At 48.7% G+C, this 13,816-nt stretch overlaps 1 protein-coding gene across 4 annotated transcripts in view; it reads left to right on the top strand.

Moving 5' to 3' along the window:
- DAPK2 (death associated protein kinase 2) overlaps nt 1-13,816 on the top strand; it is a 119,087-nt gene that overhangs the window by 62,491 nt on the left and 42,780 nt on the right. For all 4 annotated transcript variants that reach the window (XM_047738542.1, XM_047738543.1, XM_047738540.1 and 1 more), the window contains exons 3-4: nt 3,671-3,892; nt 12,595-12,733. In XM_047738542.1, coding sequence (XP_047594498.1) covers nt 3,671-3,892; nt 12,595-12,733 — 361 coding nt within the window. The remainder of the gene's footprint in view (nt 1-3,670; nt 3,893-12,594; nt 12,734-13,816) is intronic.

The raw sequence follows: 13,816 nt of genomic DNA, 5'->3' as shown, positions 1-13,816 counted from the left end.
CTGGTACCCCCAAAGCCTAGGGTCATCTTCTGTCTTGATTTGGAGCAGTTCAGCACCAGACCTGTCAGACAGAAATGGCCCTAGTGGGAGAAACAACACTCCTCTCCCTCCCTCCCGTACTCCCCATCCTCCTTCCCTTGAATGTCAGATCAAAGAACCAAGGGAGAGGGTAATGAATACTGAAAAGGACAAGGAATAAAATGAGTAATAGCAGTACGGGTTCTTCTTCCGTAAAATGCAGAGAATCAGAAGACTGTGGTAAGTGGGTTTCTCAGCCCCCGCCTGCACCAGTCACCTGGGAGGTTTTTTTGTTTTTGTTTTTGTTTTTGTTTTAAAGATTTTATTTATTTATTTGACAAACAGAGATCACAAGTAGGCAGAGAGGCAGGCAGAGAGAGAGGAAGGGAAGCAGGCTCCCTGCCGAGCAGAGAGCACGACACGGGGCTCGATCCCAGGACCCTGGGATCATGACCTGAGCCGAAGGCAGAGGCTTTAACCCACTGAGCCACCCAGGCGCCCCACCTGGGAGGTTTTTAAATATCTCAGTTCCCAGACGGCAGCCCACCCAGACCCAGGAGATGGGAATCTCTGGGGATGAGATCCAGGCAGCCAGTTTTGGAATCCCCTGGGTAATTCCCGTGTACAGCCAGTTGAGAACCACTCCTCGAAGGGTCAAGATAGTTGGTTAACTGCTTAGGACAAAGATATCCCTGCACCTAGCTATGCACTAGAATCATGAGGAGGACTTTAAAAATGACACCGACTCCCTGGCCACACACTGCTGACCATGTAGATCAGTGACTTCCATGGTGCCTCTAGCTTGACCTTCAGAGGAGCAGTAAACTGGTAACAGTTAGAAGAGCTATCATCCATTAGACCTGACTGTGGGCCAGCATCACAGATATTTCCAGTCACCACGAGTCCCTAGTAGGAAGTCATGATTCCCATTTTACAGATGAGGAAACTGATGCTCAGAGCAGGTAGCCACTTGCCCCAGGGGACAGCATAAGTTTCCTGAGTCCAGGCCTGTCTGCGCTGGAGTGCTGCTTTTGCTGCCCAAACCTCTCAGCCTAGGGGCTGGCCCTCATGGAGCTATTCCCCCTTCTTTCCAGTAATGGTCCACCAAGAAGGGCATCAGTGGCCTAAGCTCTCCTTGGGCTCCCCTTGGACTCCCGAGGGCAGGTTGAATGGAGGACCCCTCCCCCAGGAAGAGAGGGGAGATGAGTGGTGGTGTTTGGTGTTTGGCTTCATTATTCACCCACTCTCAAAATACCTGCTTTTGGTGAGAGGAAATGGCCTGTATATTAGGACTGACCCCCCCCCAGTCACCTCTCATGGCCATAGTTGCTCTCAACAAGGAGAAAACTCAACCAGGAAAAGCAGACACTCATTTGCTTTTTTTGAGATTTTGAGGAATTTTTAAGTCATGTCATACAGAAAAATGCCTCTGTTTCCCTCATAAGTCAAAGAGGGGGAGCTTTCTCAAGGTGACTTAGAAATATTTCTCTCAGCTTTACAAAAATTCTGTGCCTCCACATCTGTGTTCTGTGAGCTTAAACAAAATGCTTAAAATCCTTAAGCTTTGGTTTCCCCATCAGTCAGCTGGAAGGAGTGAGCCCTGTCTGCCCTGAGGGCTGCTGACGCCAGGCCCCTGAGATGTCTGAGAAAAGAAAAACATGGCCGTCCTGACATTGAGACTTACAGTTGCCTGGGACTGGAAGCTTTGTCAGGTGTTTGCTGCCTCCGACTGAGGGACCCAGTGTCCCTGAGGCCCAAAGTAGCTCCAGGGGACCAGCTGTGTTAGAGATCCCACTGACTGTGTTCACTCTGGCTTTGAGAGGCCTGGCTTCCCTCCACCTGCATCAACCCCTAGTGTGTAGACAGCTAGGAGCCAATATTCAGGGCATAAATAGCTGAAACTTTAGAATTAGTAGACGTGTAATATAAATTTGGTTCCATAAAGCCATCCCTGCCCAGCCTAGACCAGCTCCCAGGAACTTTTCCTTCCCCAGAGCTTCCTTTGTACCTGTTGTCTGTGCCTTTGGTCCCTGCCCCTTATTCTGTCGCACTGGGCCTGGCACAGAGCAGACGCTCAGGCAGCACTGAGTGAATGGAGGATGAGGGGATGGAGAATTACGGGAATATGTGTCTGGTGACGTCTCTAAGGTGGTTGCCATAGAATGCTATTTAAGTGTTGGCATATCTATTCCTTGCTTGCTCTACTTGACTTTTTTTTTTCCACTTAGGTTTATTTTGAAGGCTCTCTCACTGAGAATTATTCTAGGAATGGAGTGGTTCAGATGTGATGCTATTTTCTGAGGTTGAGGCAAATATCTGGAGAATTTCATTGTGCATAACTCTTACCCCAGAGCCACTAAGAGAGTACATCCTGCCTGTGGAGTATGGTGCTCCCTTATTAAGCCATTAAACTGAACCTGAACACTTTCTAAGTTCTGTCTTAAGAAGTGGGTATTGTGGGTGAGAAAACATGGGGCACTTGTGGAAAATGATGGAAGAAGAGTGAGAGGACCCCAGAAGGGGGCGACCCCTGGGTAGTCTCCGGGGACTTAGAGCTGCCCACCTGCCTTGCCCATCTGAACTGAGATGGCGAACAGAAGGCTGCTGCCCTTCCCTGTCCTTGGAGCACTCAGAGAAGCTGGCTCAGGGCCACCTGCCATTGGGAGGGACACCATTTCATGGTTACTGTATTGGTTCCCAGAGCAAAGCATTTCTAGGCTCAAACCTGAAGGGCACTAAGCACGGTCTTGACTTCTATAACTACTTAGTGGCTTTGTGGACAGTGGAATGGGCCCCTGGCTTGGCCATTAACTTTGTGATGACCTCACACTTGTCGCTTGACGTCTCTTATGCATCAGTTTTCTAACACTTTACAACTCTGTGGTCCCATTAGCCCTCTCACCATGGGGAGCTCCCACTTATTGTTACTAACAGTGTTAGACTGCCTCCATCCACCTGGCCTCCACCAATATCCCACCAACCCAGCCAGCATGTCCTCTGGCCTTGTCCTTACTTTAAGGGCATCACCCTCATCTTGGCTCTGCTCCCTTACCATAGACCTATTTTGATCAGGTCATTGAGATTTTATTTGTTGGGAGGAGGTTGGGAACAAAGGTAGAATAAGAATATAGGGAATATGGAGATATCACAGTTATAAATGGATGAATTTGTACTTGTATCCAGATAAGGATGGAAATAAATAACTGTTGCCATTAGTATTTTGACCATGCCGATCTGATCTTTATGTTTTTCCTTTTTAAACTTTACATGACATAATACAAGCTTCTCGACCCTGTGGTTTTATCTAGTGGATACAGGACTCAGGTTCTGAGACTTAGGAACGATGAAGTTGTGTCATCCTCATCAAATCAGTAACCTTCCAGGGCCTCAGTGGTCACATCTGTACACTGGGAATGACAATACTAACATTCATTCCTAGTAAAGGTGAAGGATTCGTATGAACAAAAGGGAAGCCCAGGACCTGCCCCATCTCAGCCATGGTTAACAGGCAGGTGAGGATGCTGACTGGTGGCATGATTTGTCCTACCCTCGCAGCATGACTCTGAATTAGTGTGGCCTGGGGGCTGGCAACTGGGTCAATTCCTGGATGGACATAGTAACAACCAGACTGTGCCGGTCTGTGTCCCCACAGCGGCCAGTTTGCCATTGTGAAGAAGTGCCGAGAGAAAAGCACGGGGCTGGAGTACGCGGCCAAGTTCATAAAAAAGCGGCAGAGCCGGGCCAGCCGGCGGGGCGTGAGCCGGGAAGAAATTGAGCGGGAGGTGAGCATCCTGCGGCAGGTGCTGCATCCCAACGTCATCACGCTGCACGATGTCTTCGAGAACCGCACCGACGTGGTGCTCATCCTGGAGCTGTGAGTGGGTGCCCGGGACCCCTGGTGGGGGCGGGTAGGGAGCTGGATGGTGCAGCCACAGGTCCCAGAGGGCAGTAGCAAGCGGATGAAGTCAGCGGTGGGTTGTTTCCCTTGATTACCGTCCCCCCTCTCCCCCACCGCCCTGCAATCTGGGTCAAAGTAGGTGGGTTTGCTGAGTAGTGGGGACAGGGCTAGAGTCTAAGTCTGGCTTTCTTTGGACCCTGGGGATAAAAGGGAAGCAGTGGCTGGTGCTGGGGTCATTTCCTGGCTGGAGAGCTTAGGGGAGGACGTGGTTGGGGGGGCGTGGGGACGGTGGGGGATGGGGTGTAAGAAGGTGGTGGAAGGGAAGGAGAGGCAGTCTGGGAGGGGTCTTCTCTATGAGGAGAAGAGAAGCAGACATGCTCCAAGCTCCAGAGAACCCTTCTCCAGCCCTTTCCTGAGGAAAAAAATCTCCGCATTTGTGCTGTTTGATGCCTTCAATATCCTAATAATAGCTGGTATTGAGAGCGCCCCACCCCCATGCTAAGCCAACTATTTGTCAGGTACCTCATGTTTGCCGTCTTGTTCAGTCCTCACAGACTCCTGAGGGAAGTGTCCTACTAACCTGGAGGGCTTACTTTTTATTCACTGTATTGAGCACTTCTGTTACCTTACTTAATCTTCCTAACAATCTTAGCACACAGAAGCTCTTATTCTTCCCATTTTACAGACAAGAACACTGAGAGGCCAGGTCACTTTTGACCCCAAAGCCAGAAAGAGGAGGGGCCAGGACCTGAGTCCACAGGCTTGTGTGGACAGCTATGAGTGTGAGGTGGAATGGCCTTATGCCAGCCTCGTGGGGGAAGATGTCACAGTCTGGTGATACCAAAACTCCAGGGGTTGGCCACCCGGTGTCCCTCCAGAGGTGTGGCCATGGAATGTGGAGATGGAACTCTGGCAGACAACAGAGTTTGAGCTGGACTGTGGCACAATGGCTGTGTCCAGTCAAGCAGCAAGACCCGTGTTGGGAATATTCTGAGCCTCACAGGCATCTATGCATCTGCCGGTTAACAGAGGGGTGGTGGCATTTGTTTTGGTAATCCCTGACTTTGTGACCTTAGGCCAGTCACCTCCCTCCTCTGAGCTTCAGCTCTCATCCATAAATGCAGCAGCCACCCTTCACCTGCCTACAGGTTGGGTGGACCACCTGACATTTGAAATAATTCTAGTTTAAGAGCTAAACCCTTGTATTACCAGGATATAGATTTACATAGCAGATGGCCATTTGCATACTCTTGCATTGGATGCTTAAATTATCCATCTCTCTGTTTAAATGCATAAAATCACTCGTGCTACTCCTTTCTCACTCCAGCGTCCTTTATGTCTCTCCCGTGGTCTTCTCAGCCAGTCACACTAGCTGGCAAATGCCCCTGCTGACTCAGCAAGCCTGGGGGTGTCCTGCAGGTGTGGTCAGCCATGTGGACAGCCCGAGGTGTGGCATCCTACGGGGCTTAGGGGAAGCAGTTGGCGCACTGGTTCCCAGCAGAGTGAGAAGCCCATCTCTGCTGGGAAGGCAAGGCCACTGCTTTAAAAAACTTTCCAGCAACTGAAAAGAAATTACATTCATAATCCTACCACCCAAACATAGCTATTTATGTTTTTCTGTGATTCCTCTCAGTCTTTATCTGTTTGTATACAATCATTGTACTTGTACAATTTCTTGGTCTACTTTCCCCCCTCAGTTAGCATAATTTCACAAAAAGGGTTTTTTCTTTTAACTGAGTGTATCATGTTTCATTGAATTACATACTCGTGTATCTTTATTATTAGACATTTGGTTTTTATTTCCCAGCTTTTAACCATTACAGATTTTACGGCCATGAAACAACTTTCTTCTCATAATTTCCCACCTTTTTGTTTGTTTGTTTGTTTGTTTGAAATAATCTTTCGGATCAGTCCCCAGGAAGGGGATCATTTTCATAAAATTAAAGAATTTTATTTTTTAATTGCAGGGGAAATTGCCTGCTTCTCTCTGTTTGTAGAACCCTAGGAGTTGGGGTCTGGGATGCTCTTGAGATGTCTCTGTTTCTCCCAGCAAGGCTCCTGGTCCGTGACAGCTATGTGCCCTCTTCTAGTGAGCTGTCACTGTCCATACCACCGGTTGTCACCAGCGCGAGCTGCCATGCTTGCTCAGTTCTGTGTACTTACAGTTTCTCTGTCTCCTCCTTTTCTTTCAAGCTGTCTCACTGCTCTCACTGGGGTCTGAGAGGGAGGATCTCCTGACAGAGAAAGGATTTTTGTGGGCTTTTTTGTGGTTGGACTTGGTTGGGCTGTTCAGCAGCCTTTGGCAGCCCGGTCCTCATGGTAACCTAATAGGTCAGTGGGTTTGCCCAGTGCTGGAACATGAGTATTAGTGCCTGCCTGTTCAGTTGAAATGGCAGGTTTTATGGATGGGTCTACCCCAATCCCACTGCCCCTCTCAGCAACTGTGGTCTGGTGTCTGGCACGCTCTGCTTTCTATTGAAGTGACCGGTTCTCGGGGCACCTGGGTGGCTCAGTGGGTTAAAGCCTCTGCCTTTGGCTCAGGTCATGATCCCAGGGTCCTGGGATCGAGCCCCACGTCGGGGGGGGGGGGGTCTCTGCTCAGCGGGGAGCCTGCTTCCTCCTCTCTCTCTGCCTGCTTCTCTGCCTACTTGTGATCTCTGCCTGTCAAATAAATAAATAAATAAAATCTTAAAAAAAAAAAAAAGTGACTGGTTCTCAGAGGACATGCCCAGCCCCGATTTGAGTCCCTTTTAGCTGTTGTTCCCCCATCCATGACCTCCTTAGCAGCAGCTGCCTCTAGTTAGGACTGTTGAAGGCAAAGATGGGAGGGATTCGGTTTTACCATATAAGCTGACTTCTGTATACCATAAAGAATATTTTCAAAATCTTAGTAGATTAACTCATGTCATATGTGGAGTGTGTTCTGGAAAATGTAAGTCAGCCCTGGGAGGTTGGACAGGCCTTCCATCCAGGCCCCTGATGGCTCTGGTACCTCCCGGATCCCCAGTGAATGGAAAGCAAGACCTGGGCGGTTGCATTGGAGAGAACGACCCGGCAGAGCGCCCCAGCATGTCGGCAGTGCTTCCCAGTGCCCCAGATTGAGTGCTTTTTCCTGGGCCTGAGCAGCTCCAGCAGCATCCTTCCTCAGTCACTGCCCACGCAGGTCATTTTAGCACACGTTCACAAAACAGTCAGAAAATTGTTTCCAGCAGGCAGAACAACCTGCAAGGAGGGAGATCAACGGACCAGGAAGGGACTGATCCTGGGGATGCTGAGAGGACAGGACAAGAGGCTCAGACTATTAGGTTTTGCTTTTCATCTTTAAGCTAAAGAGCTTTGGAATGTGAGAGGAGAGACCTTTGGGAGGAGACCGGGAGCTCCAGGGAACAGGTTTGGGGACTGAGAAGCCCTTGTGAAAAGCTGTGTTAAGGGGAAAATGAACAGAACCTTGAGGATAGCTGCCAGGGCACAGATGTGAGTGTCCCCAGCCTTGGTGTCCAGACTTGGACATTTACCGTGGTGACCTCATCAGTCTTCCACCCTTCCAGGACTCTCGGGGGGAGTCTGAGGACCCCTGTGGCTATTCCCTCCTTTATCCGAAGGAGACCATGGGTTACCTGGTCTTCTGCCCAGATCACACCTTCAAATGGAGTGGCTGATGATTGTCTCCCAAAGTCCTCACCCAGCCTGGGCCTTCACATCGGTGGCTCTGGGTGACAGGACACATCCCCATTATCATGAGATTCTTTCACACTTAGGGAGCTTTCTATTTAAGGTAAGAAGGCTAAGATATGCCCGAGGCAGCAGCCTCACAGAACCCAGCAGGGGCTGGAAGGACAGAAACCAAGGGCCAGCAAGAGGGGATGCTGTGGATTTGAACATTGGCACAGGGCTCCGGACAGGTCTCTTGCCGATGCCACGGTGTCACTTCTGTATGATATGGAATATCCTATATCATGTTGAGAGTTTTAATGCTTTTTCCCCTTTGTTCTTTTATCCACCTACCTTCTATTGAATGCCTTTTTTACACAAGGTGCTGTGGAAGCAAAGATAACGTAGCTGGGGAGAGAGACAGACAGCTAACAATAGTGTGATATGAGGGATCGAATGCGAATGTGGCTGAACAGGGATGTCAGAGGACCGCCCACTACTTGGGGAGGCTTTGAGCTTTCCTCATGGCACTAAGTCAGGCTTTATAATGTGGAGACAGTGTGGTGAGAAAGACATGGTGGACTGGGGCTGAGAAGATCCAGCTCTGAATCCTGGTCTGTGACTTACTGTGTGACGTTGGGCAAGTCTCACTCTCTTGGGGCCTCTGTTTCTCATTTGAAAAATCAGGACAGAAGTTCCATCTACCCCTCTGGGGGGATGTGAGTTTCAAGGGAGAGAATGCTTAGGGGAAGCACAGGTGGCAAACTTTGAGTAGATTTGGAGTCAAATGCCCTTCCTCCACCGGCACGCCTGACGATGATATGGTGTGTGGTATTTACTTCCAGGACTTCATCAAGGGTCTCATAGCACTTGTCCAACTCTACAGCAAGATTCCCCATTCCTGGGGGCCATAGGCTGGGTTTTTTTTCTCATTCCTGTATTTTTTTTTCTTTTTACTCTTTTTTTTTTAAACTTGTTTTTTTAAAAATATTTTATTTATTCATTTGACAGAGAGAGAGAGATCACAAGTAGTCAGAGAGGCAGGTAGAGAGAGAAGGGGAAGCAGGCTCCCTCCCTATTGAGCAGAGAGCCCAATGCGGGGCTCAGTCCCAGGACCCCAAGATCATGACCTGAGCCGATGGCAGAGGCTTAACCCACTGAGCCGCCCGGGCACCCCATCCTCATTCCTATTTTGCAAGAAGAAAGGCCAGGTCCAGGGACTCTCCCGTGCCATACCCTCAGGGGAAGGTTGGATGGATCTATGTTAGGGAAGGATTAGGACCACTGTCCTGGCCCTTTGACTGGACTCAGGGTTACTCCTTCAGCAGATAAGAGGGGGCTCCACTTTCCAGCACCTGCCCAGGAGGGGGTAGGGCAGAGAATGGCCTCACCCCCAAGACACATGGAGAAATAGTGCACCAGCCTCATCCCAACACTGAGGCAGCCACCTCGGGCTGTGCCCAGCTGAGGGAGTAGAGGGGCAGTGCGGCTATAGCAGCCGACAAGCTCTCAGGCGCCAGCCATCTCACTGGCGCCTCTCTCAGGCTCTCTTCACCCCTTTACCACCACCCCCACTTTCTCTAAATATTGACTCAGCATCTCTTATGCCAGAAAGATGAGGACCTGATCATGGCTTCTGCCCTTGAGAAGCTCACACCCCAGCAGGAACAGGGTCTTCTTTTTGACATTCATCTGTCTGCCAGAAGGAGATATTTTTAACCCCATTTGACAGATGAGAGAAGACTAAGGTGGAGAGTGACGGGCTAGGCAGCCACAGAACCAGCGCGCCAGCAGGCATGCCCCTCACCTCCAAGGCTGGCCAGCACCCAGGGATTTCCTGCCACATACATGCCCTGTACGCATCCCCCCACCCCGCCCCTGTCTCTGGGCCTTTGCTCATTTACTGTACTCCCCCGGCCAGGCCCTCCCCAAGCCTCACTGCATCCCCAGCGCCTTCTCCCACACTAACCACATGTGACAAACAATACCTCATGGCGGAAGCCCTGCTGGTGGAGTGCTGACACATGCTGGTCACTGGGTTGAGTGCCTTCCTTATCGCACCAGCCCATTTGCTCTTCAGAACGAGGTGAGCATGTAGACATCCTCATTACCCCCAGTCCCTGACAGGCATGGTTGAGAGGGTTAGGGCAGCTCCTCTCCAGCCACACGTTCGTCCGAGGAGATGGTCTTGGACAGTGGCTGGGGCCTGGACATGGCCTTGACCGCACGCTCCCCTGCTGAGAGAATTTGCATGGCCACTTCCCTCCTGTGGGCCTCAGTTTCCTCATCTGTTATGGAGGAACTGCCAGGTGATGATGGTCATAATGTGGGAGGGCAGCTGAAAGAGATCCCAGAGTCTGCCCCCACCCCCCACTGTGGAAGTTTACTGCTAACTTCTGATTATAGTGGATTTCAAATACACAAAAGTAGAGAGAAAAATGTAAGGAACGCTCATATGCCCATCAACCAGCTTCAAATGATCAACATTTTGCCAGTCTTGTTTTATATAAAACTCCTACTCCCCCACCTGCCCCTACCCTAGCTGATTGTTTGCTGGAATATTGTAGAGCAACTCTCAGACAAAATGTCACTTTACATATAAACATGCTAGTGTGCATCTCTCATTGATGACAGTTTTTTAAAATGTGGCCATCATGTATCTATCCCATGACAGAATTATCCAGTCGGGCCTCAGGACCACCGAGGCTGTCTACGCTTCAGTCCATAATGATGTTTCTTTGATTGACCCAGAGATATCTTTTTATGGTTGTTTTATTTGAATTAGCATCCAAATGAGGTCTGCACACTGCATCTGGTTCTTTTGTCTCTTCTGTCTCATTTCTCCTGTAGCAGTTCTCCTTCCCCTTCTTCCTTGATGCTATTGATTTGTTGGAAAAAACTAGGTCATTTGTCCCGTTGATTGTCTCACAGCCTGGATTTGGCTTATTCCTTCCTCATGCTGTTAGTCAACTTGTTCCTCTATGTCTTGCATTTCCTGTAACCTAATGGCTAGATCTAAAGGAGATAATCTCCGTATTGGCACTGTTCAAGAGAAATATAATATGAATCATATATGTAATTTGAGATTTTCTACTAGCCACCTTGAATAATAAGTAAAAAGAAATAGGTGAATTAATATTTATCATTTTTTATTTACTCCTATATATCTATAAAATGTCATTTTAATATGTAATCGATATCAAAATCGTTAATGAGATATTTCACATTCTTTTTTCCATATTCCATCTTCAAAACTTAGTGTGTTTTTTACACTTACAGCACATTTAGCTCATTCTCAATGTAATGGTTAGCGTGAAATACGATCCTATCAAAACAATAAAGTTGTGTTTGGAGTAAACTATTTTATACCCCTTCAGTTTTTGAGTCAAAATGATTTCAAATGAAATAAAATTTAAAATTCAGTTCCTCTCAGATGCTCAGTAGCCACATGTGACTAGTGGCTATATTGGACAGTGTTCATAGAGCACATTTCCATCCCAGCAGAAAGTTCTGTTAGCTAGCACGGAGCGAGAGGCTGATGCAGAGGTGGGTGTGAGATAACGTCATGGGTGTTGCTGTATATTTGTTCTTGGTACCCCATCGTGTCCAGGGGTTCTGTTTTTCGTGACGCTGAGATTGAAGAGTGGTTCCGTGGGTGCTTCTGGACATTTTTAAAGAAAGGAGAAAAAGGACATTTTGGTGCTCTTTGTTTAGGATGAACTAGGCAGTAGGGAATAAGTGAGTCCCCAAATTGGAACAGAAGCCATTCTGGCCATTTAAGAATCATCTGAGGACACTCAGTATGATGGAGTGGTTGAAAGTCATCCTGCCTGGGTTTGAATCCTGACTGCCACTTACTAGCTCTGTGACCTTGGGCCTCTGTTTTTTCAAACACAGAGACTGAGCCTCTGTTTTTTCAAGTAGGAAATACTAGTTCTTAACTTGTAAGGTATTGTGATGGTTAAATGAGATAATATGCCTTAAGTATACATTATGCACAGAGTAAGTATTCAATGAATATGAATTACTAGTGTTATTTTTTTTATTGTAAAAATATAGGTTCCAAGGCTTAGGGGCTGGAGAATCTAATTTGTTAGGGTCTGTGGTAGGACCTGGGATCTGCATTTAAAGCAGGTTCCCCAGGTGATCCTGAGTTCTTGGACACTTCGGTCCAGATCTCTTCCTAATATTTTTCCCTGGGATGACCCTTGGCTCTGTCCCAGCCCCAGAGAAGCACATCCTGGCTGGATACCCTAGCATCCATCAGAGGACAAACAAACCCAGTAGGGCTATCAGATTTAGTGATTAAGAATCCCCTATTTTATCTGGCAACCCCAAATCCCTAATTCTGATAAAACTGTAAACTAGGCAGGAGTGGGGGTTGGGGGAGAAAAAAACCCTGTAAACTAGTATTTACAGGGGAGGTTGTTTTTGCTCTGTGGGCCTCCATTCCTGTCATATCTACCATAAGGTGCAAGAGAGGGGAGGGTGAGGACAAAAGTAACATGGTCAGGTTTTAAATGGGTCTAGAACCCATGCCTAGATTCTCTTGAGCTTTGAGGAGGCCATCTTTTGTAAAATGAAAGAAAGGGCTCAGGAGCCGTCTTTCTCAATCTGCTCATCCTGCAGGTAAGGAAACCAAGATTTGCCTGAAGGGGGAAAGTGAATTGCCCAAGGTCAGTGGCAGAGCTGGACTAAAACCTGGGCCTCCAGTTTCTGGCCCAGCATATGTTCCTCTTTGTCACTGCACAGCACTGTTTCTGTTCTCTGTCCCCTCAGTCATGGGGTGGGGAGAGGTAATACCAAGGGTAACCCGAGATCCTTCTGGTGACTCCCTAAGAGCAGTTCCTGCCCTTGTGATCCAAAGGGAAGAATGCAGTGAATAGAAGCAAAGTTGGTTCCTGGTGCTGGCTAGACAGAACCCCAGAGATGGGTGAGGGGATCCTGCCGTATGTCCAAATGGTGGGGGTCATGGTTAGGAGCTGCACCCATGGCCTGGCCCCCACCCCACCACCGGTATCTTGCAGAGTGTCGGGAGGAGAGCTATTTGACTTCCTGGCCCAGAAGGAGTCGCTGAGTGAGGAAGAGGCCACCAGCTTCATCAAGCAAATCCTGGACGGTGTGAACTACCTTCATGCCAAGAAAATTGCTCACTTTGATCTCAAGGTCAGTGAGGGGATGTGGGAGAAGAATTGTCTTAGGAAGAACAGGCTCTGTCCCTTCTGACATTACTGCTAGGAAGGGATCAGCACCCCTTTGGCCATCCTCCCTCGTCTCGCCATGGAAAACTCTGAGCATCTAAGAAAAATATGATGCCTCAGGAGGCATCCCTCGGTTTCATTTTGCATTATCAGGCTTTCTTCACAGAGGGGCTGGCTGTAAGAAGCTGCTTCTTCAGACCACAGGTACCTTATCTCTTTCAGACAGTAGTAGGTGGGGTGTCATTTTTAAATAGTAGACCACTGACAGGAAACGTGAAACCAAACACGTGTCACGAGACTGGACTCTTCAGTAACCAAGAACTAACTCAGGAAGAGGCAGAAGTGTTAGCGTTCAGGTGAGCACTGCCGAGGTCGGCTGGCTGTCTGGGCCCCGCACAGCCTCTAGGGCCCCTTGCCCAGAGGTCATCAGTCTTGGAGCCTAGGGACCGCTGGCTGCCCTCCCTGTTCCCATCTCCTAACGTGGCCACAAAACTGCTTCCAAGGGGCACTGATCATTTGTGGTAACTGGTATTCAGGGTTGAGAAAGTTCACTGTGACCACATAGGAGCTCAGAAAGCAAGAATGTGGTCAAAGTAGAAGGATCAGTTCCCGTAGTAACTGAGCTCAGTTTAGTGGACTGATGAGCCTTTATAGACCCCCGAAGCATAAAGATCCTCTAACCCGGGATCAGAGAGACCTATTTACCCGGGGGTGGGGTGGGGGGAAGACCCGTTCAGTTTTCTATCCAGAAAGTCCTATTGTGTTTCAAGCATTGTGCCATGTGCCTAGGTATTTCCACAGATACACAAACCAACTAAGACCCTGTCCAGGCTCAGTTCCTCTTTTCTATGAAACCTAGTATAGGAGACAGGAAAGAAACTCAACAACTCTTAAGTGCTGTGATAGGAGGAAGTATAGGGGAGCTGGGGAGCTCAAGGAGAGGGCATCTGAGTCAGACTGAGGTATCCCAGAGGGTTCCTGGAAGAGGTGATATTTGAGTTGAGTTTAGAAGGACTGGCAGGTTGCACTACTGGGTATTTACCCCAAA

This window comes from Lutra lutra, chromosome 7 (genome assembly GCF_902655055.1).
Source record: "Lutra lutra chromosome 7, mLutLut1.2, whole genome shotgun sequence".
NCBI lineage: Eukaryota > Metazoa > Chordata > Mammalia > Carnivora > Mustelidae > Lutra > Lutra lutra.
The sequence above is the reverse complement of the archived record's forward strand: the minus strand, read 5'-3'. Positions and strand labels throughout refer to the sequence as shown.